The sequence below is a fragment of the Delphinapterus leucas genome, chromosome 5 (genome assembly GCF_059928025.1).
Source record: "Delphinapterus leucas isolate spDelLeu-1000000601 "Yukka" chromosome 5, BTC_Dleu_Yukka2, whole genome shotgun sequence".
Taxonomy (NCBI): domain Eukaryota; kingdom Metazoa; phylum Chordata; class Mammalia; order Artiodactyla; family Monodontidae; genus Delphinapterus; species Delphinapterus leucas.
The window spans coordinates 33,469,357-33,493,640 of NC_143133.1; the positions used below are offsets into that span (position 1 = coordinate 33,469,357).

The window sequence follows — 24,284 nt, forward strand, 5'->3', positions numbered from 1 at the left end:
TAAGGCATCCAAGTAACTGTCTCAACCATCCATTAAACTTCTCCAGGCACTGAGTTGTACAATGTTAGAGGATTCTAGCATCACTGCCACATGTTAATAAACATGAACTCACCTTATTGCAAAAAGTTCCATGCTAAATATGCAATGATAAATAAAATTAGCTAACCTTTTTTATTTTATAAAATGCAACCCAGTTAGAGAGAGACAACTGATAATTAACTGATTGATAATTAACCAATTTAACTGACAGTTCAGTAAAATTAAAAATCAAGTCATCAATTGTTGGATATCATAGAACCACAATCTCAATTCAATGTTCAGCCTGCAGAGAATTTCAGGCCATTGTCTGTTTTATAAACACATCAAAATGATAGTAGGAAACACCATCCATTTCTTTCTTACAAAGACACACATGAAATCTACTTTTATGTTATTATAATCATTTTTTTTAATTTGAAGTAGGTTTTTTTTTTTTAAGAAAAAAGCTTAGTCTTCAGACTATTATAAAGAAATGTAAAAATGAAGTGAGGGGCTTCGCTGGTGGCGCAGTGGTTGAGAGTCCGCCTGCCGATGCAGCGGACACGGGTTTGTGCCCCGGTCCGGGAAGGTCCCACATGCCGCGGAGAGGCTGGGCCCGTGAGCCATGGCCGCTGAGCCTGCGCGTCCGGAGCCTGTGCTCGGCAACGGGAGAGGCCACAACAGTGAGAGGCCCGCGTACCGCAAAAAAAAAAAAAAAAATGAAGTGAGGAGGTACTTATGGACAGTTTATACTCAATCACCAGGCTGGATGGATTCTCTACCAGCAAATAATTTAGTGTCCATCCTTACCAAGAGCACAACAGCCCTCAAGGGGTCACCAATGTTCTTTTTCTACATGGAATAGTTCTATGTCCAGATAGAAGACAAGCGGAAAAGTGCTAGGAAAAACGTTAGAAAATACATTAGTTTTGTGATTCTTGTTCTAAAGACTATTTCCGAATCAATTTAACATTGGCACCCCTGACAAAAGAATGTTAGACATCTACAATGGGCAACTCTTATTTTGATTTTCCACTCCTTAGGCACACATACAAACACATGATCACATCCTGTTTAGGAGAAGGGCTAGGAGGCCACTTTTCACACACTCCCAGAGCACAGCATGAAGTCAAGCCCAAAGCAGTTAAGATTCTTGACATACTTGAGCAGGATCCATCCGGCATAAGCATGTATCCGTTGAGACAGTAGCACTTGTAGCTGCCGTAAGTGTTCATGCACCTGTGTTTGCAGGGCCGCGGCTTCAGGCCACACTCGTTTAGATCTGAAAAGAATGGGGTTGAAGCAGAAATCTGACAAAGCCTCAACATTAAAGCAAACCACTGAAAATGCTTCTCTATTCCGAAGAATGAAGAAGAGTCAGTCAAGCTATAGTAACCAGCCATTTACATGAGAGATAGAGTCTGTTCACAATGTCTTCGTTTTAATGCTGGTTACACTGGGGGCCACCAGGAGTTTCCTATCAGAGGTGACCGAAAGCCTTATAATAATGGAAGGCCGTGTGAATTTCTGGAGCTTAAGTAATGTAGTGCATGTGATCTCTGTTTACAAAGGACAGTTGGGAAGATTCCCCTCACAGACACGTGGCTTATCATCCCTAGAAAGAGCAGAGCACAAACCATCTTTCTGACTCCAGAACCTCAAAATATCTGGATGATACTACTAGATTCACTCCTGACAATGTGATCTTCCTATTTCAATTTCTTCCTGTCTCTGTTTAAAGAACATACTGTGTGAGCCTACCTTAGTTTACAGAAAGTACATGGATTTTTAACACCAGACTGCTTTGACCTCCCCAAAGAAAAGCTCTTTTTTCAGAGGATAGAAGCTCATTGAATTAGAGTGATCAATACTGAGGTTCCTCTTGTTCAATCTTATAAAGTGTATATTGATCTCAGATTAAAGAAGAAATGTCAGTCTCCTACTTTAGTAAAGCATTTGAGTCACAAAGTAAACTTAAAAAAAAAAAAGACCCTCCAACATCATAGTTTCATTCATTCTGCAGTTAGGAAGGGCATAAAGAAATACTAGTGGATAATATATAATAGATTATCATTATGTATTTCAGGTTTATTGGTTTAAATATCAATATGAAGTGAGTTAATAAACTTCACTTGAGAATTTTCCAACTCAAGTTGAACACTGCCTCAAGTGAAAATAAATCTCATAATGGCAAATATACACTGAAACAGTAATGTCCAAAATATAGACTTCATTAAGAAGAAATGACATGTTTATTTTGTCTGCACTGCCAGCATCAGCACCTGGTTAGCATAATTTAATTATCCACTAATCCATATCGTCAAATCAGAAATAAGGATATATCTAGTTGCAAGTTGTTTTCAAATCTAACCAAATTTAAATCTTGCCAGCTTGGCCTTTTTTCTAACCTTAACACAACTGTAAACAGATCTGCAGCTGGGTGAAGCCTGCGGAGGTTACATAAATAAACCAGACGCCTTCATCATCTCCTATGCTTTCTTTAATTTTAAACTTCATACTCTCTTGCCCAGTCAAGGGTATTCACTTCACTTCTCATATTCTTCTACCTTGTATTTTAATATTTATTAAAAATTAGAGTCAGGGAATCTTTTCTCATGTTCTAAGAGGAGTTAATTATCATGCCTAATATGTCCCTGCAGATTCACATCTGGCTTTGAAAAATCCCTGATTGACATTATAGTAAATAGTATTTAAATCTGAATATATTGTTAGAGAAAGGCTTTGTGTTTTAAATATTCTTTTGCACTTAAGTAGAAATATAACAGAATAGTACAACAAATAACAGAGTAAGACTGAATTCTATACCTCAAGGGTAGGATACTGATGGATATAAAATGTGTCAATTAAGAACCCTTAAGTTTATTCTTAACAAGCCTCAGAAACTTCCGTGTGTTCCTGATTGGAACTGGTTAGATATTTATAGCTCCAGGCTGCTCACATACAAGGTGTATTTACGCTGATGGAAATTTCTTCAGACACTATGGCCATGAACTAAAGCTGAGGCCACTCCAGTCTTGGCTGATAAAGGGCCCCTTAGGATGGCTATGAGAGTCTTTATGATCCAGACTGGGGTTGCTGGTGGTCTTCAATCCAAATTTATCTTTCCCTTCCCATAAGCAAAAGCACTTTGGGGTTAAGAATCATGAAATTGAAAGGAAATGTAAAATCGATAAGATGTCATAATTCCAATAAAAAGACCCAAACCAACCTGAGAATCACCTATGAAATAATATGGAAAAGGAAATAAACATGCATTCAGTGGGCAAATGCAGAGATGCTTGTTGGCTATTTTACTATTAATGAACTGACACGTAAGTATCCAGATAGGCTGAAAGCAATTTGAGAAAGCTGTACTCTAACAGTTGGTGACGGGCTGGATGACACTCCCTAATAGTTGGCTGCTGTCGATGTCCCCCGTGACTGCTACCATTGCCATTGACCACACGCATGTGTCTCCTAAAAACTTCCCACTGACCCTTACAAAACCACTGCAGAAACGATGAAATAGGATTCCATAATAGTCAACAATGATCAATTTTTACCAAATATCAGAACTTTGCTAAAGCAGGAAGCTTCAAAAGATTAAAAGCATCTGGTGTCCTGGTGATGAACTTTTTCCTCAATATTCAGGGTTTCTAGTCTATGATTATTATACCTTATTTTCTTACTGACCAAATGCCTTATAAAATTGAGTTAATACTTGCTGCTTCCAAAATGTCTTGGATTATAAACCTAGTGACAGTTTTATTACTATCAGATTAAGTCAGAAATTCAAAAATGACACTTCCAATTTATAGTAAATGCTCCTATAATAATAAGCAAAATGTAGAGAACAATTACTCTTGATCTCACTTTCTCAAATCAATCTTAAAAGTTGATAAGAGAATGTAGGAAGAAAACTTCAGTGTCTTTATTTTAGATTTACTTAAATCTTGCTCTTTTTTCTAGAAGTTTGTAATGTAACATACACTATAAGGAAAATCTATGATAAAAAACTAATGAATTCGGGCTTCCCTTGTGGCGCAGTGGTTCAGAGTCCACCTGCCGATGCAGGGGACACAGGTTCATGCCCTGGTCCGGGAGGATCCCACACGCCGCGGAGCGGCTGTGCCCATGAGCCATGGCCGCTGAGCCTGCACGTCCGGAGCCTGTGCTCCGCAACGGGAGAGGCCACAACAGTGAGAGGCCTGTGTACCGCAAAAAAACAAACAAACAAAACTAATGAATTCTATCATGTACCTATCTTACATCAAGGACAGAACTTTACAATTAAACCACTTATATTCAAATGCTTAAATTGTTGTATATACAATTCTTAAAGAGCATCTATTCCAGTCAGGAGTATATTTTAGCAAGTTGGTGAATTCAGGAGCTTGGGTTGGGGGAGAAGGGGAAGGGGCTGGTTCAGAACAAAAAATGCAAGCTGTGTAGCATTATAATTACACTTCAGGAAGAAAAAAGAATCAGAAATTTTATTAGCATGCAGACACTGAAAAGTGCTTGAAAATCTGGAAGAGATTGAGTATGATAACCCAATGGATTTTTAAGGAAAATAATCTTTCATTCATTTAATGTAATTTGGACCATTTTTTTCCCTTTGAGGCTTAAACTGTGCAATGTCTCAGAAGTCTAAGCTTTTACATTTTATCTGACTCAAGTGGAGGTCACAGGCAAACAGATTTCAATATGTCAACTGCCATAACTTTTACTCTTTAAATTTTTAATTATATACTTCAATAAAAAATTTTTTTAAAAGAAAAAAAATTTTTCAATGATTCTGAAATTCATCCCATTGCCCTAATTTCTTGATCCAAATGCATCAAGCTCCCTATGAGCAGAAACAGTAATTAATAATTTAAATGAGTTTAATTTAGTCATTCTAAGTTCCTAAATGTATGAGTGAGTGAGGAATAAAGTCTTTTAGAAATACTGTAGAGTCATACTGCCACCTAATTTTTCTACAAAATCTTCCAGCCTAATGAAGACATTAATACTTTTGGTGTTTCTATTCTCACACCAGTCCTGTAGGTGAAGAGAGCAGGAGTTACTCTCCTTCTATTACGAACTGGTTTGCTAAGACTTGCTCTCAATCATTGAGCTACTTCAGCACTGTGCTAGAACCAGAACTCAGGCTTTCTAGTATCACAAAATGTTCACCAAAAGAAGGAAGCTAATGTATGGTTTGATTTCCAAGTGACCTAAAAACTCTACACCCCAAATGTGGTCATGGGGAAGAGGACTTGAGCACTTCTAAAATCTATTTAGCGAAAGTCATCAAAACCCCAATCTCAGGTGCTTTGGAATTCCTGACTTCACCTACACAGGAAAACAAAAGTTATTTTGTTATCTGATTTCTTAGAAAACATTTTGAAACCCAGAGAAGAAGAAGAAAAGCAACGGATACTTGAGGCAGGGAAGGGACAGCAGAGGCTCCAGGCTTTGTAGAGCACAGAGAATCAGCACCAGGTGACAATTCCTGCTGCTTGCTTCACATGCTCAGGAATGTGGAGGACTAGGTACTCCGGGGGTGAGTCTTCAGAACATTGGCAAGAAGTGACAACACTGCAGGAAGCCGTGCAGGTGGGAGGAGGAGACCACCTGAGATAATGCACGCTCACCCCTTGAAGGTAAACTTGTGGCTTGATGATCCAGGGGTTGTGAAAGAGGCTGTTCACTGCCTTGGTCAAGAGGAGTTGGGTACAAGTGTTCGTCTTCACACCAGGAAGAAGGTAATAAGAGTCAACTTTGAACTGTTGTCATTTTTAGCCCTAAAAATCTTTATAAGTGTATATTAAACAATTACATAAAGTTGGTGGAGTTCAAAAAGAATGCTTTAGATACTTTACAAAAATTAGTTTCTAGTTCTCCTGGTTTCTCTTTTTTAATTTTAATTTCTATGTTCCTTAAAATTTATCACTGCTATTTTGTGTCCCAAGAACACACAAACATTATAAGTTAACATCCACGTACATCCTCATATCGATTTTTTTAAGCACCAAAAAGGAGATGGTCCTTTTTCAAAAGATGATTTTAGTCATCAACACAGACAGAAAACTCAAAAAAAAAGATTATGTAAAAACTGATTATTATCAACCTGCTCTGTTTAGGTACACCTAGGTCTTATAGGACCAATTTAAAATATTTTCCTATATTATTATGTTGTCCAATAGTTTAAAACACTCTAGAATTATGCATAAATTTATGATTTGCATAAAGATCTCATTTAAATAAATAACACAATAGATCATGGATGTTTTAATTCAAGTGTAAGAACTTATGTCACATTTAGGTCACATTTAATTAGAATATACATAAGACACCCCCATGCAAAGACAAATAGGACTGAGATATCTGGGGCTGGAAATAAAAGAGAAGAATATACATAAGATGCTTTCTGCAAAAAATGGTAACTGTGGCCATTATTACCTAACCAAAATATTATAAGATGGGTGAGACCCAAAGTAGAGTCAAAAAGGCAATCCCATCCTTTAATATGGGATTAAAGGATCCCATATTAAAGGATATTAAATATCCTTTAATAATATGAAGTTTCAAGACTTCATATTATCAACAGCCAGTTAAACTACCAAATTAAATGAACATTGGTTCCTGGGGTTGAAACCACATATCGTTCAAACACTAAGGCCTTAAGAAACTCCCTTAATATTAGGGTTAAAGCACTTCGACTATTGTGCTAAGGAAAGCAATCAACTGAGGCTTAACTAGCTCACCAAAGTTTACTGTCTGGTTCTGTGCTATACGATACCGATTCTTTCCTTGGGGTAAGGAATTCAACACGTGAAACATAAACCATGTCAAAACATTAATAATTGATATTTATAAATTGTTTCTTCTGAAATTATTATAAAGCATGCTGTAAATTCAAAAGAATATCTTTCATTCCTGAAAATATGCAATGATATGGTATATTACATGCCCCAAATTATTCTCTAATGGGAAAGTTATGAAAAAGATTATTATCTATAATAGTATCCTTTTTTGGCTGAGGAGATTTGTATGGGTACAGAGACTCAAGGAGGGGGAAGTCTGAATGAATTAAAATTACCAGAGGGCTTCCCTGGTGGTGCAGTGGTTAAGAATCTGCCTGCCAGTGCAGGGGACATGGGTTCGAGCCCTGGCCTGGGAAGATCCTACATGCCGCGGGGCAACTAAGCCTGTGCACCACAGCTACTGAGCCTGTGCTCTAGAGCTCACGAGCCACAACTACTGAAGCCCATGCCCCTAGAGCCCGTGCTCCGCAATAAGAGAAGCCACTGAAATGAGAAGCCTAAGCACTGCAATGAAGAGTAGCCCCCGCTTGCCGCAACCAGAGAAAGCCCGTGTACAGCAACGAAGGCCCAAAGTAGCCAAAGATAAAAATAAATAAAATAAATAAATTTATTAAAAAAAAAATTACCAGAGAAAGTAAGGTGGGAAAAAGCAAATCTTGCCAGAGTTCAGGTTAGAATTTCATCTACCATGAAAGGCACCTTGTGCCTTACAGAATATGGTCAGTCCAAGGCCATGATTTGATACATGATCTGGCTATGGCAAATCCAGAGAATAACTCAGAGGCAAGCAAAAGTCACCACCAGCAGATTCACACTAATCTTGTAACAAGTCTGCTAACTTAAGCCAGTTCCACAGTGGGCCTGCCCCGCTATCCCTGCTGCTCCCCAGGTAGCTCTGAAAGCACTCATCTACTCAAGCTGTTCACTCAGCCAAGCAAGTTCCCAGGGGGTGAGTTCCCAAAGCACACAGCTCGCAACACAATTTTTAGCAGATATAATTTTTGCCTTATACCAAAACCTCCTTTTAATCAAATGTTAATTTCCAGTTCTGTGGAAATTAACTATTTCAAGTATACCTCTTCTTAACATTTCTCTCCTCAAGAAAAAAGAAACTAGGGACTTCCCTGACTGTCCATTGGTTAAGACTCCACGCTTCCACTGCAGGGGGCACAGGTTTGATCCCTAGTCGGGGAACTAAGATCCCATATGCCTCGTGGCCCGACCAAAAAATAACAAACAAACAAAAAAACCCAAAACAAACAAACAACACCCCCCGCCAAAACCTCTGTGCTTAAAAACAAAGAAAAAAGAAACCTATTTGACTTCCCATATCTCTGAGGCACGTTTTCCATTTTATTAAAATGTACGGTCTGAATAAAAAACTGTCTAAGTTAATTTGTCATGTAGCAGATACAGACAATTTGCTCTGATAACGTTTCTGGGGGTCTCTGGACAGCTCTCCCACTTACCTGGCTCACGCCTGGCTGCCTCTCTCACTCTGACAGATAGTCCACGGATTCAGAGACTAAGGCGCTACACCAGACAAGCCCATGGAACTCTTTCCCATTCCTATGGTGTTCAGGACCAAGAGCCATTATATGAAACAGTCACTAAGCAAATCTTTAATGTGCACTCATCACCTGCAAATCATTTTGATAAAAGTTTTCGGGAACCTAGAAATCAGAGGGACCCCACAAAGGGTTCCTGCTCTCAAAGAACATAAACCTTCCCATCAAGAACCTGCCACAATTGCTTTTATGGTAAGGAAGGAAAAGAAAGAGATGATTAAAACACATAGGTTTAATATGGACTGGAATTTTATATTCAAGGCTGAACCTGAAATTACATCTTCAGTGGCAGCACTATGTTTACAGGTGTCAAATCCCATTTTGCCACTAATAAAATCCTCTTCCCCCAACTATATTTAGTTTTGGGAGGCAAGATTTCAACTCGGTATATTTTGATTTTTCTTAAGAGAAATGGGTATGTATTGCAGGGTAAAGTACATGGTAAACTGGTTTTCTGAAAATAAGAGCTACCCAGAGATGGATCCATGTTCCAATGATAGTTTTAGTGTCTGAAGCACATTAAAGTTGATGTAGTTCCTGCAAATAAATTTAAATGAATTTCTCTGCAATCTCAACAGTGGCTTCTTTTAATAAGTCTTCTATGTATACATTCCTGGCATCAGGACAACAAAGTTTTATGGTGTTGACATATTAAGGGAACCTTTGATGGTTTATGTTCAGCGCTTAAAAAAAAGAAGCATGCTGGCACTCTCAGATGAACACTGACAACTCAATAATCAGAACTGAACATGCTGCTACTTGAGAACTTACACTGGAGAGGAAAAATCAAATGGGTTTTTAAAAGAGTGAGCTGATATAATAAGAACCCCACTTATTTTGAAAATACTACCCACGTATGTTAGGTAAATTCCAAGTTAAAAAAATATATTATTAGAAAAGAAACTTTGGAAAATATCAGCTATCAGTCAAGTAGCTGATACTAAAGAACACACTTTAGAATAAACAGCTTGTCCTACCATTGGACACGTCACATTTTACTAACATGGATTTCATCTGGTTCAGGAACAATTACATATACTTTCAAATTTCAGTGTTCCTAGTTCTTGTGAAAACTATGTCTATAAATCATGAGTTTACATGACACACTTAAAGGAGTATCAGATACTGAAGAATAAGAGTATTTCAACAAGATTATTTCTGTATCAGGTGAGGCCAACTATGTATCTATGGGACAGTTAGACCCTACATAACTCTTTCATTTGACATTTAAAATGCTAGGAAAAGGACTTCCCTGGTGGTGCAGTAGTTAAGAATCCGCCTGCCAATGCAGGGGACACAGGTTCGATGCCTGGTCCGGGAAGATCCCACATGCCGCGGAGCAACTAAGCCCATGAGCCACAACTACTGAAGCACCCGTGCCGTAGAACCCGTGCTCTGCAACAAGAGAAGCCACTGCAATGAGAAGCCCGCGCACCGCAACAAAGAGTAGCCCACGCTCGCTGCAACTAGAGAAAGCTGCACACAGCAACGAAGACCCAACACAGCCAAATAAATAAATAAATTTTTAAAATGCTAGGGAATATTACTTTAAGGAATAAGTGAAAAATTTTACTCTTTTATCCTTGCATCTTTCTAGTGAAATCTAACCCTATCTTTTCTTTATTTCTGTATTTTTCTTTTTAACACCTAATGGTAGAAAGTTCTCGGTTGAAATTAATGAAAAAGACAAGTCTTGTCAGCCTTGTAATGCAGCATGCGTCAGAGGATCACATTTCCAATGACGTTTTCTTCATCCAAAACTACACTGGTAGAAAGAACAGGAGTTATATAGACAATTGCTCTAAGTTGACATAGCAGATCTTTTACCAACTACTTTTGTGAACTTGGACAAGACACTGAATATCCCTGATGTCTCTTCAAATGAAAAATGAAATATTATTTATAGCTTATTATAATAAATAACACTCTACCTCCTAATGCTATTGTAGTGATGAAAATAGATAATATATGTAAAATACCCAAGCACTGTGAGGGCTAAATAATGATTTGCTTTTATAAGCATCTGACACCAATTAAAAATAACTTGCTAAGGTAATCAAAATCCTTCTCAGAGGAACATTACAAACTGGTCAACAGTTGAAGGGAAGTTAATCACAAAGATCAAAGAGCTCAGAGTTGGAAGGGACCTCAAAATTTCAAGCCAAACCTCCTACCTGACTATTAAAGTGTTTTCATCTAACAGAGATCCAAGGAGGCTATCAATTTGCCAAAGCTTCCCAACTAGTTAGTGGAAGAACAAGGAGGAGCAGAACGTAAGGCTTCTAAGGTTACTGATGCTGCAATTCTCTTTTTCAAAATCCATTTTCATTATTAATAGTGAATAAGAGTATAAAATTATTTTAATTGCACTCCGATTAAACAGATTTTAAAAGATTTACCCTTATTATATTTTTGTCTTTCAGCAAAATGGCATCTCATATATTTGGTGACAATAGTTATAGAAAAGTGGTTTGCATGAGAACTTAAATTTTTATATCAGGCAGGAGTAGAGAGGGCTTATGACTGTTTACTTGTGTCACACAGTTTCCCTACCTTGATTGCAGGTTTTGCCGGCATATCCAGGATGACACTTGCACTTGTTCGGTCCGATGCATTCACCGTGTTTGCACTGTGGCTGGCACACAGCTGTGAAAAAAGGATATCATGCATTATTTCTAGGTCAGGAGCATGTCAACCAAGTAGAATCTACCTCATGTACTAGTTTGATAATAAAAGAAAAAACTAAGAACTTACAATAGAGTAACAGAAATATACAAGATCATTGTGTCCTGGAGCAGTAAACATTGTCTAGACTACAGACTCACATACATGTGCTGTGTGTGTGTGGGGGGGTGGTGTATTACTTGGGGCTGAAAATTTTGCTAAACTTGAGGACAATACTCAAATAGCCAAATAGAAGAAAAATTGGAAAACTATGCATAAACACAACTGATGTTTGTCAATAGCTATCCCTTTATAATAACCTGCACCCATACTTTCAAAATCATTTTCTCAAATATGCTTCAAAACATACTTCTTAATCCAAAGATACCGGTTAAGTATGAACTCCAAATAAATTTCCCATTAAATAATATTTTATTGAAAATGGTATTTCCAAGAATAAAATGGTTCAAAATGAATTAAAAACTAAAACTAAATATTTTTGAAACCTCAACTTAAGAATACTTCTGTCATTTTGCCCATTCTTAACCTTAAGTTGCATCGTAATTGCTCATCAATCTATAATACACTTTCTACAGCCTAACACAGAAAATAGAAAGTTGTATTTTACATTTCCAGTCTTCCATCAACTGAGTTTGTCTTCCTTCAAGACCCCAAAATGCTATAAATCATCATCACTTAAATCTTTTCACAGTCTCCAATTCCTACCAAAATACTGGTTAGAATTTATTCCGTTTATACAGCGATTCTCAGCAGGGGATATTTTTGCTGCCTATGGGGCATTTAGCACAAATGGAGACATTTTTTATTGTCACACTGGGAAGAGGGTGCTACTGGCATCTAGTGGGTAGAATACTGGGATGCTGCTAAACATCCTACAATGCTCAGATAACCCCTGACGGAAACAAATTATCCAGCCCAAAACGTGATGGTGCCAGACTGAGAAATCGCTCTATACCAAATATACGTATCGTGCTACACCAGATACTAAAATAGATGAAAAATAATTGTACAGTGTGGTCATTGGTCTCATAGAGCTTACAATCTAGATGAAGAGACAAAACAATCATGTTTTAAATTCAAGGCAAATATTTATGTATGAGCAAAATTGGTGGCACATATGAAATTTGGGAAGAAATCATCACACAAGCATATCCATATAGAGTTGCACAGAAAACCTCAAAGGAGAGATCTTGAGTTGGATCTTGAAGCTAGCGGAGACAGAGAAGAGAGCGGACCACCCAAGGCATGGAGAACTGTAGAGCCAAACAGGCCATCATTTATTTAGAGGACACTGAGGAGGCCTGTCAAGCTAAAGAGATGGGCAAATGCTGGGGGAAGAGTAAGAGGTGGGCAATCATAGGTGAGTGGTACCAGACGATGATGTTCCCTAAATTTCAGACTGAGGATTATACACTTTATCTATAAATGAAAGCTTCATCACCATCATCATCAGGAGGGTTACCTGATAAAATATAAACTCTAGGAACGTGAGCATAGTGATGATACGTGGGATAGACTGGAGTCTAACTAACACGCAGAAGGCATGATGTGTTCTTAGGACAGGAAGGCATGGGCTTCAGTAACCCCTGAGTGAAGAGCAGACAGGTCTTGAGGACCAGGTGGAGTGGGGTCAACAGTGACCCTGTTTTCTCCAGTCCCTCTCACATTAGCCCATGCTTTTCTCCATTCTGGGAGATGCTCCCATTTTCGGACAATTCTCAAACATTCCCTTCAAAACTCTAACACTCCTGTGAAGCTGATGCGCATGTTATTTTTGGTGTTTTCTACATTCCCTCATTCAACTCTCACCAACCCTTCCCTCGCCTGGCACTCCACAGGCTTTATTTGCCAGTCTTACTTTCAGGCCTTTCCTACCTGTATATTTGTCACCCCAACTGGACCCTGTACCATGATTAATCCTTACTGCTGCTCGGTAGGTATTTAATGCAAAAGTTTGCAGAAAGAAAGGGTGAGCAGAGTGTAAATGGTAGAGAAATGCAATGGGGAAATTCATAAAAATCTGATTTTAGATACGGCATGACATTCAACAGGAAACAATTCTGTTCAGATCTGTGAGAAGAAATGCACTACCTAGGAAGGCCTTCCAGTATTATGCTTCAGTCAATTATATACCTGGTAGATGGTTTATACGCAGTTTTGAAAGCAAGTCCCAGATATAAACCACCTTTTATGTAATTTCCAGGCCCAATCACCAAGAAATGCAAGTTAGAAAGAAATTTCTTTAATCTTAAAAAAAGATGTTCCATAAATTCTAACAATTATATATGAATACAACCTGAATGAATCAAGTTATCACAGAGGCATCCAAAGTGCCATATTTAAAAAGAAAAAGTAGTATATCAACTACACTTGAATAAAATAAATTATTAAAAAAGAAAAAGTAAACACCTCAAAATAATTAAATGCAAGTCTAGGTAATAACCTCCCCAAATAATTGGAATTTGAAAACATCTCAAAAACATGAAAAAGAAGTTTAGAAAGTACCACTAAAAATCATGAAAAAGTTTATTTATGAAACAAATGTGAGGCGCTCAGGCTGTGTTGCCTTTTGACCCACTGACCAGCTTGAAGATCATCCATTTATAGTACTTTCAGGTGCTTTTCAGGAACAAAGGATTTTATTGTCACCCTCCCTTTCTCATTGTTTGTTCTCAGTGGGGTGCCCCAATCTGGGGCACATCAAATGCCCTCATTCCAAGAGACCCAGGCTGTTAATGTTTCTTACATGTTTAGGGAGTCAGTATTTTCAAACAAACTGCTGTTTGCACGTCTACCCAACAGACTATTCACTGAAGTAACCAACGACCTATATATTAGCCAACAGGTATTAAATGGAATAGGATACTCACAATGCTGATGTAACCAATTTTTTTTCTCTTACAAAAAGAACACCCTTTGAAAACGGTTGCACAAAAGACTATCTCCTATTATCTTGCTGGCATTAAGTCTGCAATGTGATGTTCAGTCCAATAAACATGAACTGAATATTTAATACATGCAATTATTCTGCTAGGCAAGTGAGGGTGATGAAGGAATCACAGAGGATTTGAAAATTAACTGTGAAACTTTAATACACTGGCTGAAAGCTAACAAGGGCTATGATAGAGAGATGAGATAAAAGAAGGGGGGAGGGGCAGATCATAACTGTGACTGAGGTCAAAAAGAGTCATGTACCAAAATGTTCATTGCAGCTCTATTTACAATAGCCAGGACATGGAAGCAACCTAAGTGTCTGTCGACAGATGAATGGATAAAGAAGATGTGGCTCATATATACAATGGAATATTCCTCAGCTATAAAAAGAAACGAAATTGAGTTATTTGTAGTGAGGTGGATGGACCTAGAGTCTGTCATACAGAGTGAAGTAAGTCAGAAAGAGAAAAACAAATACCGTATGCTAACACATACATATGGAATCTAAGAAAAAAAAAAAAAAGTCATGAAGAACCTAGGGGTAAGACGGGAATAAAGACACAGACCTACTAGAGAATGGACTTAAGGACATGGGGAGGGGGAAGGGTAAGCTGTGACAAAGTGAGAGAGTAGTATGGACATATATACACTACCAAACGTAATAGATAGCTAGTGGGAAGCAGCCGCATAGCACAGGGAGATCAGCTCGGTGCTATGTGACCACCTAGAGGGGTGGGATAGGGAGGGTGGGAGGGAGGGAGACGCAAGAGGGAAGAGATATGGGGATATATGTATATGTATAACTGATTCACTTTGTTATAAAGCAGAAACTAACACACCACTGTAAAGCAATTATACTCCAACAGAGATGTTAAAAAAAAAAAAGGAAATGTGATCTGAGCAATGCCTTAGAGGTAAGAGGCAGAGATAGTTGGGATGGGAGACAAAGCCTTTCAAACTATGAGCAAAGGATGGGGAAGGACAATGAAGGGAGTTCTCAGGGAGCACCACGGCTCTGGTGGAGCCACAGTACAAAGTGCTTACAACAGTGGATGGCAGCAAAAGACAGGGCTAAGGCAGGTCTTAAAAGGCACTGGTGGCAGAAACTGCTGGGTGCTTACTAGTACTATTTTCCCCTTCTTCTTGAAAACAGAATGGCTTTTTTTTTTTTTTTCTGGAGGGGATAATGAGTCAGCAGTGGAAAATTACATTCCCTATCCTCCCTGACATATTTGGGTAGCCAAGAGACTAAATTCTGGTCAATTGTATGTAATCAGAAGTTATTGGGTGGGGCTTTTGGAACTTAAAAGCTACTTAAAAAGGTGAGTCTGTCATACAGAGTGAAGTAAGTCAGAAAGAGAAAAACAAATACCATATGCTAACACATATATACGGAATCTAAAAAGAAAAAAATTGGTTATGGAGGAGAACTTAGGGGCAGGACAGGAATAAAGACGCAGACGTAGAGAATGGACTTGAGGACATGGGGAGGGGGAAGGGTAAGCTGGGACGAAGTGAGAGAGTGGCATGGACTTACATACACTACCAAATGTAAAACAGATAGCAAGTGGGAAGCAGCTGCATAGCACAGGGAGATCAGCTCGGTGCTTTGTGACCACCTAGAGGGGTGGGATAGGAAGGGTGGGAGAGAGACGCAAGAGGGAGGAGATATGGGGATATATGTAAATGTATAGCTGATTCACTATGTTATAAAGCAGAAACTAGCACACTATTGTAAAGCAATTATACTCCAATAGAGATGTTAAAAAAAAAAAGGTGGCTGACAGGTGGCTCCTCTGTCTTCTTGCCTGGAATATGGAAGTCATGGCTGAACTACAGCAGCTACTTTGTGATCATGAGGGGAATCTTGAAATGGAAAAGAGGCAAAGCTGGAAGTCATAATATTAACCCTAAATGGCCATCCAAGTAATTTAGGACACTTGTCTTTGTGTCAGTGTTACTTGTAGCCAAACACAATTACAATACAGTTACAATTACAATTCCTAACTATCCTTGAGCACGAGGCTGAGGAATGTGGACTTAATCTGTGTTTACCATCAAGCCAACAAATGCTTTCTTTGGATACACAGTTAGGACAGAAATGTTATGATTAAATCTTAGTAAAGAAATAAAATTTGTCAAAGTTATCTTATACCTATAATGTCATATACTTTAGAAGTATCTAAAGAATTTCATTTCTACATCTAAAAATTAGATTAGAAAATACTTAGCCACCTTGAGACTAGAGGAAAATGATTCCCAACTTCATTTTCAGACCCACCTTTTGACAACCCACTTCACTGTAATGTGAGTTCTCAGTGGCCAGCACACACCAACCTTCACAATCTGCTGTGAATAGCAGATCAGGAAAGAAATAAAATAAATGGACTATCTTTAGTAGTCTATTTTAGAATGATCTTCTCAAAACATCAAAAATAGATGAGACACTGATTTGTAGGAAAGGATGTGTCTGTTGTCGTTATAGTTTAATCACAAAAGTCAGCATTGTTTCTCTGACCTTCACATGGATCAATGACAAGAAGTTGGGCCACATTTGGTCCACTGGCCACTAGCATCCACATATGGTTTGGCAGCTCAAGAAATAAAATTCAGGTGAGGATCACAGGTAGTCAATTAATGACAGATTCTTTTTCCCCCAAAATCAGATGCTGGAATTAAGGTCAAATGGGCAAATCACACTCAAAATTCACTCTCTCACATTCCTGCAACACGATCTCCAAAGTGCCCTTAAAATAACCCCTAAGTCATTACTTTAACTAGAAAAAGAAACATGTCTCAACTGGCAAAGCAAACATAGCTCTTTAATGTCACATGTTCCAAGCCTCTTCTGTTTGACTGCAATCTAAGACTTTACTCTTAAAAATTCATCCTAACTGATATAACTGGGGTTCTGAGAGTTGGACAATGTTTTCTGACACTGAGTTGGACAATGTTATCAAATAAGTCGGGGGAAAATTAAACTCCCACACCAGTTCTATATAATATTTCTTAGGTAATCTAACCACACTTGGGAGTCAAGTGCCAACATTTGTAAAAAAATAAGGACATGATGAGTTGCCCAAGCAGGTGGTGGCTCTGGAAAGTGACAAGGGAAAAGCCAACTCAACCTCAGGTGTTGTTGAAACTTGAAAATGATTTTTTTTCTTTCTTTTTTTTAAAAATTTCTTTTTATTTTTGGTTGTGTTGGGCTTGTGGGCTTTCTCTAGCTGTGGTAAGCGGAGGCTACTCTTCGTTGCAGTGTGTGGGCTCTAGGCGCGTGGGTTTCAGTAGTTGTGGCACATGGGCTCAGTAACTGTGGCTCATGGCTCTAGAGCTCAGGCTCAGTAGTTGTGGCGCACGGGCTTAGTTGCTCCGCGGCGTGTGAAATCTTCCCGGACCAGGGCTCGAACCCGTGTCCCCTGCATTGGCAGGCGGATTCTTAACCACTGCGTCACCAGGGAAGCCCGAAAATGATTTTCTTAATGTAAATAAGATTGTGTTTCGAATCCTAAGAATCATTTGTAATTTTTGCAATCTACATCATGTTGCTATTCAGACATGGAACACTAAAAGCAGAAAAAAGAACCTTGTTCTCCAGAGTCTGTAACTTAGAAACAGGTGACATAAAGTATGCAAGTTGGCCTTGGGAGAGAAAGAGTAGCTGAAAGAGGCATTAAACAAGTCATTGCTATATTGCTATATTAACGGGGCCTGGAAGGAATGGAGGCAGAATTTTTATAGGGCTCCACTGGAAAGGACCTCGAGCGAGCTTCCCTATATCATAGGTATAACAAATCCAGAGGGAAGAATCCTACAGATTCCAAGATCTCCAGAGGAAAACAACCCTCCAGCCTTCCTAATATCCTGTATTCTAGTGTTGAATATCCTATTTTCAAATCTAAATTCCCTCTGTAGTAAAAACTGAAATAAAAGGGCCTCTGATTGTTACCACTATAAAATACTGTTAAACGATCTCATGAATACAGAATGCAAAACCACTATATATGACTGATTAAATTTACCCTCACAGTATCCATATAAGGCAGGAGAGAGACAGACATTATCCTCATTTTACCAGCAGAGAAGCAAAAGCACAGAAAGTTAAGTGACTTGCCCGATTTCAGTAAAAATTTCTTATCCCAGTTCCATGGAGAATCTGCTAATACTTCTGGTAGTCAGAAAAAGGCCAGAAACCCAGCTTTTTGAGTGGATTTGGAAGAGAGTGAGATCATAGTAATATTAAACAGGAAAGGATGAGAGGGATAGAGAATATCAAAGGTAATTAAAGGCATAAAGGTATTTAGGTTACATTTCTAGGAAGGAAAAGTTGCAGTTAAGAATACAATCTGTAAGTTAAGAAAATTAAAGTAACCCTGCCAGAATGTTTCAGCATAAAATAATCTCTTTGCTCTACTGCTTGTTTTGTGCGGAACCCAGATTTTGAATCATTAATGAAGTACAGAATTGTTATCTCTTCTGATGTATTACTACAACTATGATTATTTTTGTTCTCATATTTTAAGTAACATTATTTTTATTAAGAATTTAAACTAATCATAAACTACAGTCAAATATTAAGTGAACCAACTGATTAATAATTTAGAGTATAACATTAAAATAAATAAGGATTTCTGCTCTATATAATGTTATATTCCAAGAGCTGTCTGGCTACCTTATTTTATTTTTGTCTTTGGGAAAAGTCAATTCAAATTTCTCAAGTACCTATTTAATCTCTATTTAACTTTTACTTCCTGAAGTAGACCAAAGAAAATAAGTGCCTGCATCTGCATCTTTGAATCTCAAGCTAACTTTTATTCACCATAATTAAACAATATCCATTTCCACTTAAGAAATCTTCTGAAAAGTATTGTCATTTTTGGTTTACTTGAAATTTTAACTTTTCTTTCTGTTTTCGTTGTGGTAGAAGAGTGGAATTTAGATTAATGCCAAATGAGACTTTAAGAACACATCAGAAAGTGTTATTACTTATCAGGAAGTGTGAAGTAGATTTTTGTTTTTGTTTTTTTAAGTAGGGTAATAGTAGCAATGAGCACACATAACACCCAGATCTTTGTTTCTTTTTTTTGTCAAGATTTTTTTTTTGACCTGGACCATTTTTAAAGTCTTCATTGAATTTGTTACAATATTGGCTCTGTTCTTTATGTTTTGGTTTTTTGGCCGCAAGACATGTGGGATCCCAGCTCCCCGACCAGGGATCGAACCCAGGCCCCCGCATTGGAAGGCGAAGTCTCAACCACTGGATCACTAGGGAAGTCTCCAGATCTTTGTTTCTAAATACCGTCCCACAATAAAAGGAATCAGGGCTGGGGCAGAGAGGCTGAAATGTTTTGCTGTGACAAAAAGCAAGGACATATTGAAAGAATGATGGAAACAAGTGAAAAGGACACAGGAGCTGCTTGGAAGTGTTCCCATTGGCCAAATTTGGGATAATTTGAGCACCAAGAAGAATAAGAATAGTAATTGATAACAACTGAATAATAAAAGAATCCACGGGTCCAAAGTGATTCTAAAAAAGAAGAGAACAGAGCTCCTCTTTACAGAATGCCAGTGAACACGCAGAAGGAATGACAGAATCTGAAAAAAGCAACTTTATAACCACCATCAAATAATTTGAGCAAAAATTATCCAGAAGTTTGTTGGGGAACAGTATATTCAAACAGTTTCAATGTATCACCCCATAAATTACTTACTAATTACAAAGAGAAGAAGGTGCCTTTCAGTGGAAAAATCTGGTAGTCAAAACCTTAATCTAGTGATCAAACTTAGCACCACCAGTAATAGAACAAACTGACATTATGTGCAATGGGAATGTTATAATATATGATCACCTAGTAATATTCTTGCAAAAAAGGTTTAACTAGTATCTAATAATGAGGAAACCTTAGACAAATTTAGATTGTGCAATATTCTACCAAGCAGTTGACCTTGAAAAATGTTATTGTCAAGAAGGAAAAAATTAGTAGATCTAGAACTCTTCTAAATTAAAGAAGACCAAAGAGGAATGTCAACTAAATGAAATATATAATCCTTGATTGGACCTGGATCAGAAAAAAACCATAAAAATCATCTGGAGGTAATTTGGGAAATCTAATTATGGACTGTTTGTTACATAATATTATTGTACCTATGCTAAATTTCTTAAGTGTGATCATGATATGCATGCTGAAGTATACAGGTACAAAGAGTCATTATGTTGTAAGTTACTTTCCAATGGCTCACTAATATGTGTGTATGTGTGTGTGTGTATATGTGTGTGTGTGTATATATATATATAGAGAGAGAGAGAGGAGTGTGCATACATGCAAATATGTAATATGTTAACAACTGTACATGAAGAGTATATGGCTATTTACTGTTGCTATACTTTCAATTCCTCTGTGGATTTGAAATTTTCAAACACAAAAATGGGGAAAAAAATTATAAACATGAGTAGATAATATGTATACTTTGACAAATATTTCTTAACATGTGAGCTGTTGCTCACTTAGTGCACTCTAGAGAAGAGGGTAAGGCACACGTGCTGGAGTTAGACTGCTGGGTCCCAGCTCTACCACTTGGGAAATGAGTGACCCATGCAGATTACCCAGCTTCTCTCTGATCTAAAATGAAGATCATAGGTTGAACCAGAGGAAGTTGTCAGCACTGCCATTTTTTACTTACAAAATAGTAAAGCAACATGGTGCATATAGAATTTACCCATAGGTTTACTGGGATGATTAAATGAGAAAATGCAAATAAAGTACTTAGAACAGTACCCATCTCATAGTAAGAGCTCAATAAAATGTTATCTATCATGAGAATTATAATGACAAAGAGGAATAGCTACAGTGTCTAAGAAACTGTATTAAGAACTGGGGGTGGGGCTTCCCTGGTGGCGCAGTGGTTGGGAGTCTGCCTGCTAGTGCAGGGGACACGGGTTCGAGCCCTGGTCTGGGAGGGTCCCGCGTGCCGCGGAGCGGCTGGGCCCGTGAGCCACAACTACTAAGCCTGCGCGTCTGGAGCCTGTGCTCCGCAAAGGGAGAGGCCGCAATAGTGAGAGGCCCGCGCACCGCGATGAAGAGTGGCCCCCGCTTGCTACAACTAGAGAAAGCCCTCGCACAGAAACGAAGACCCAACACAGCAAAAATAAATAAATAAACTCCTACCCCCAACATCTAAAAAAAAAAAAAACTGGGGGTTTCACCATGTCACTCTCCCCCTTATACTCACTGAGTCCTCACTATGTTTACTTATCGTTACACTTATCATACCGGTTCAAACTCTCAGTATGGCATTCAACCCCACATTTCATAATTTGACTCCTGTCTGTCCCACCAGCCTCATCTCCAATCATATCCACAAACAGACCAACTGATGGCAGTTCTCAGGAAGTAACATACTCTAATACTTGCATGCTTTTACATGGAATGTCATTCTTCCCCTTGTCTGATGGACTAACATCTAGACAGACTTCAATACCCAGCTTAAACAGTATTTGCTTTTGCCCCTCCTTCTGAGTTTGGAGCCCTCCTCAGCGCTTTCCTAAACCTCTGTGCATACCTCTGCCATAAATTTTATACACATATATTTATATATACACATATATCATGCTTTATTATCACAGTTATTCTTCTTATCCTGCTCCCCCACTAGCTCTGAGCTCTTTAAATACACAGTACCTGCTCTGAAATCTCATACAGTCTCCTGACAAAGACAGACATGACAGGTGTACAAGGTGTTAAAAGAATATAGAAGGAAGAATTTCTCTGCAGACAGGAGGGAGTAGGAAAAATGTCAGGAAAGGTGGCAGGAAGAAATGTGAACTGAATCTTAAAGGGTGGGTAGGAATTCACCATGTGGCTGGGTGAAGGGCCTTATTCAGAACAAGCAGCATAAGCAAAGCCAGAGAGGCATGAAGCAGCAGAGGGTCTGGCAATGAGAGGGCAGTGCACTGGGATTGGGTCCACATTGCAAAAAACAGTCCTTTATAAAATAAGGCAATCATCAGCCTGAAGACTCTCGTACTCAGGGAATCAGTATTCTATCCATAATGGCGAACAATAATGGATTATAAGCAGTAGATGACGCAATCAGGTTACACTTTATGTGTTTTCAGGCATGTAAATAGATTTCTTTTAAGAAGCTTCATCGAGAGTTAAGATCTCTAGGGCTTCCCTGGCGGCGCAGTGGTTGAGAGTCCGCCTGCCGATGCAGGGAACACGGGTTCGTGCCCCGGTCCGGGAGGATCCCACATGCCGTGGAGCGGCTGGGCCCGTGAGCCATGGCCGCTGAGCCTGCGCGTCCGCAGCCTGTGCTCCGCAACGGGAGAGGTCACAACAGTGAGAGGCCCGCGTACCGCAAAAAAAAAAAAAAAAAAAAAAAAAAAAAAGAGTTAAGATCTCTAATATGTAATAAGGTCATAAGATAGGCAGACAAATTAAATATATTTATTTTCCCAGTAAACAGTCTTTCCTAAAACTACAATCTGCTTATTAAGATTACATCATGTTCACACTTTTTAGGCCTTTTGTATAGAAGTGCCTGGTCCTTATACCTTCAAAGTACTGACCGAGCTAGACTAGGCACTGCAGAAGCTAAAGATGTATAAGATACAGTCCCCAGCTTCATGGAACTAACAGCCTAGCAGAACAAATGGTATAAATCCACAAGTAACCACAACGTAGGGCAGGATGAGATAGGCTCCGTGCCAGTGTTAATAACTAAATGTAGAGAAAGAAGAGACTTCCTGTCGCTAAAATCAGGAAGAAAGAAAGGGGGAGGTGGCATCTGAGCCAGGCCTGGAGGCAGGGCTGATTCTCAGTATGTTCAGCTAAGAAAGAATATAAATTTCAAATATAAGTACAGTCATTCATTCCTAACAATGATTTACTTTTAGTTGAAAATTTGCTTTTAGGAGTGATAGTGATGGGAAACAGAAAAAGCCAACCAAAAGGGGAAAAAAGATAGAATGTTTGTAGAGTGTGATGTTTTTCAGCCTTTGATATAAACAAATATTGAATTACTCATTTCTTTCGGCTGGAGGCCAAAATGGTAAACCGGAAAGAAAGTTTTTCAAGAATTGAAAACTCTCAGAGAACATTTCAGCCAACAGGCAATATAGTATTTTACCTCTCCACATTCTTCTGATACTGTGTAACGTTGATCCTCTATGGAGGTAGTTGTGAGGATCATTAATGTTGACTGAAGGTGACGGAGGGGAAGGAAGGTTTGGGTAGGACAGGGGTGGAGAGATCATCAAATCACAGCCTGTGCCCTTCTCACATCGCGCCCCTGAGCTCCAGGCCCTGGAATCCAACCACATATCACATCTCTCCACTTCAAAGTCTCACAAGCACTTCACACATATCACATCCAACACTGAAGTCTTCGTCTGCACTTTCTCCCATGTTCTCTAGCTCACCAAATCACACACCAGAAATGCAGGCATCATCCTGGAGTCCATCTTCCTTACAACCATCCTCACCACCACCAGCCACCGTTTTCCTGAATGTGAATCAATGGGAGCCAGTTACTGAACTAAGTGTTTTGCATTTTCTCATTTGATCCTCATAAAAACCCCGTAAGGTAGGGCTCTTATCTATATTTTACCAAAAAAGAAGCTATTGCTCAGGAAGGTTAGGTAAGTTTCTCAAAAACACAGGTCTGGTAGCAGCCAAGTCTGTCTACGAAGCCTGCACTCCCCGGCACTGTCCTAAAGCATGCCTCCCCATCCTTTCTTTTTCGTATCTTTCAATCCCTATTCTTCCCTCTGGTCCCACCAATACCGCTTAAAACTCAATTTCTCACCAGGTTTACTGTAACAGCCTCTAGTCCCGAGCCTCAAAAGGCTATCTCTTAATTGCCAATCAGCAAAATGTTCAGAAATTGGCCCCAGAGCCCCAAATGCCTACAGATCCTGGGCATCTGCCTGAAGCAGTGAGCCCTATGATAAAAAGGAGTACATGTTTCTCCAAATGGGGCAACGCTAAGCAACTCCAGCCCACCAATTCCTTGCAGCAACGCAGAGCTACTGATTTATCAACAAAGCCTGATACCCACTTTTCCTCAGAAACACTGGCAACTATTTCGAAAAATCTTAACACTCTCTGTGAGCAAAATCAAATTCACCTGTATGCTAGATCTGACCCACTGGCACCAGCTTACAACTTATGAAACATAAATCTGATTATGTAATTCCCCTGCTTAAAATCTGTACAATGTCTCTCTGCAACTTTGGGATAAACCCTACTCTATTTAAGATGACATC

At 38.8% G+C, this 24,284-nt stretch overlaps 1 protein-coding gene across 7 annotated transcripts in view; it reads right to left on the reverse strand.

Annotated features, from left to right (window-relative positions):
• Nucleotides 1-24,284, reverse strand: part of NPNT (nephronectin) — a 77,560-nt gene that overhangs the window by 33,149 nt on the left and 20,127 nt on the right. For 5 of the 7 annotated variants that reach the window (XM_089911605.1, XM_022567077.2, XM_089911607.1 and 2 more), the window contains 2 exons: nt 10,952-11,044; nt 1,181-1,300 (listed from right to left, as the gene is read on the reverse strand). In XM_089911605.1, the coding sequence (XP_089767731.1) occupies nt 1,181-1,300; nt 10,952-11,044 (213 nt within the window). Of the gene's footprint in view, nt 1-1,180; nt 1,301-5,657; nt 5,751-10,951; nt 11,045-24,284 lie in introns of all 7 variants that reach the window. The other 2 variants (XM_022567078.2, XM_089911608.1) reach the window with 1 other exon arrangement.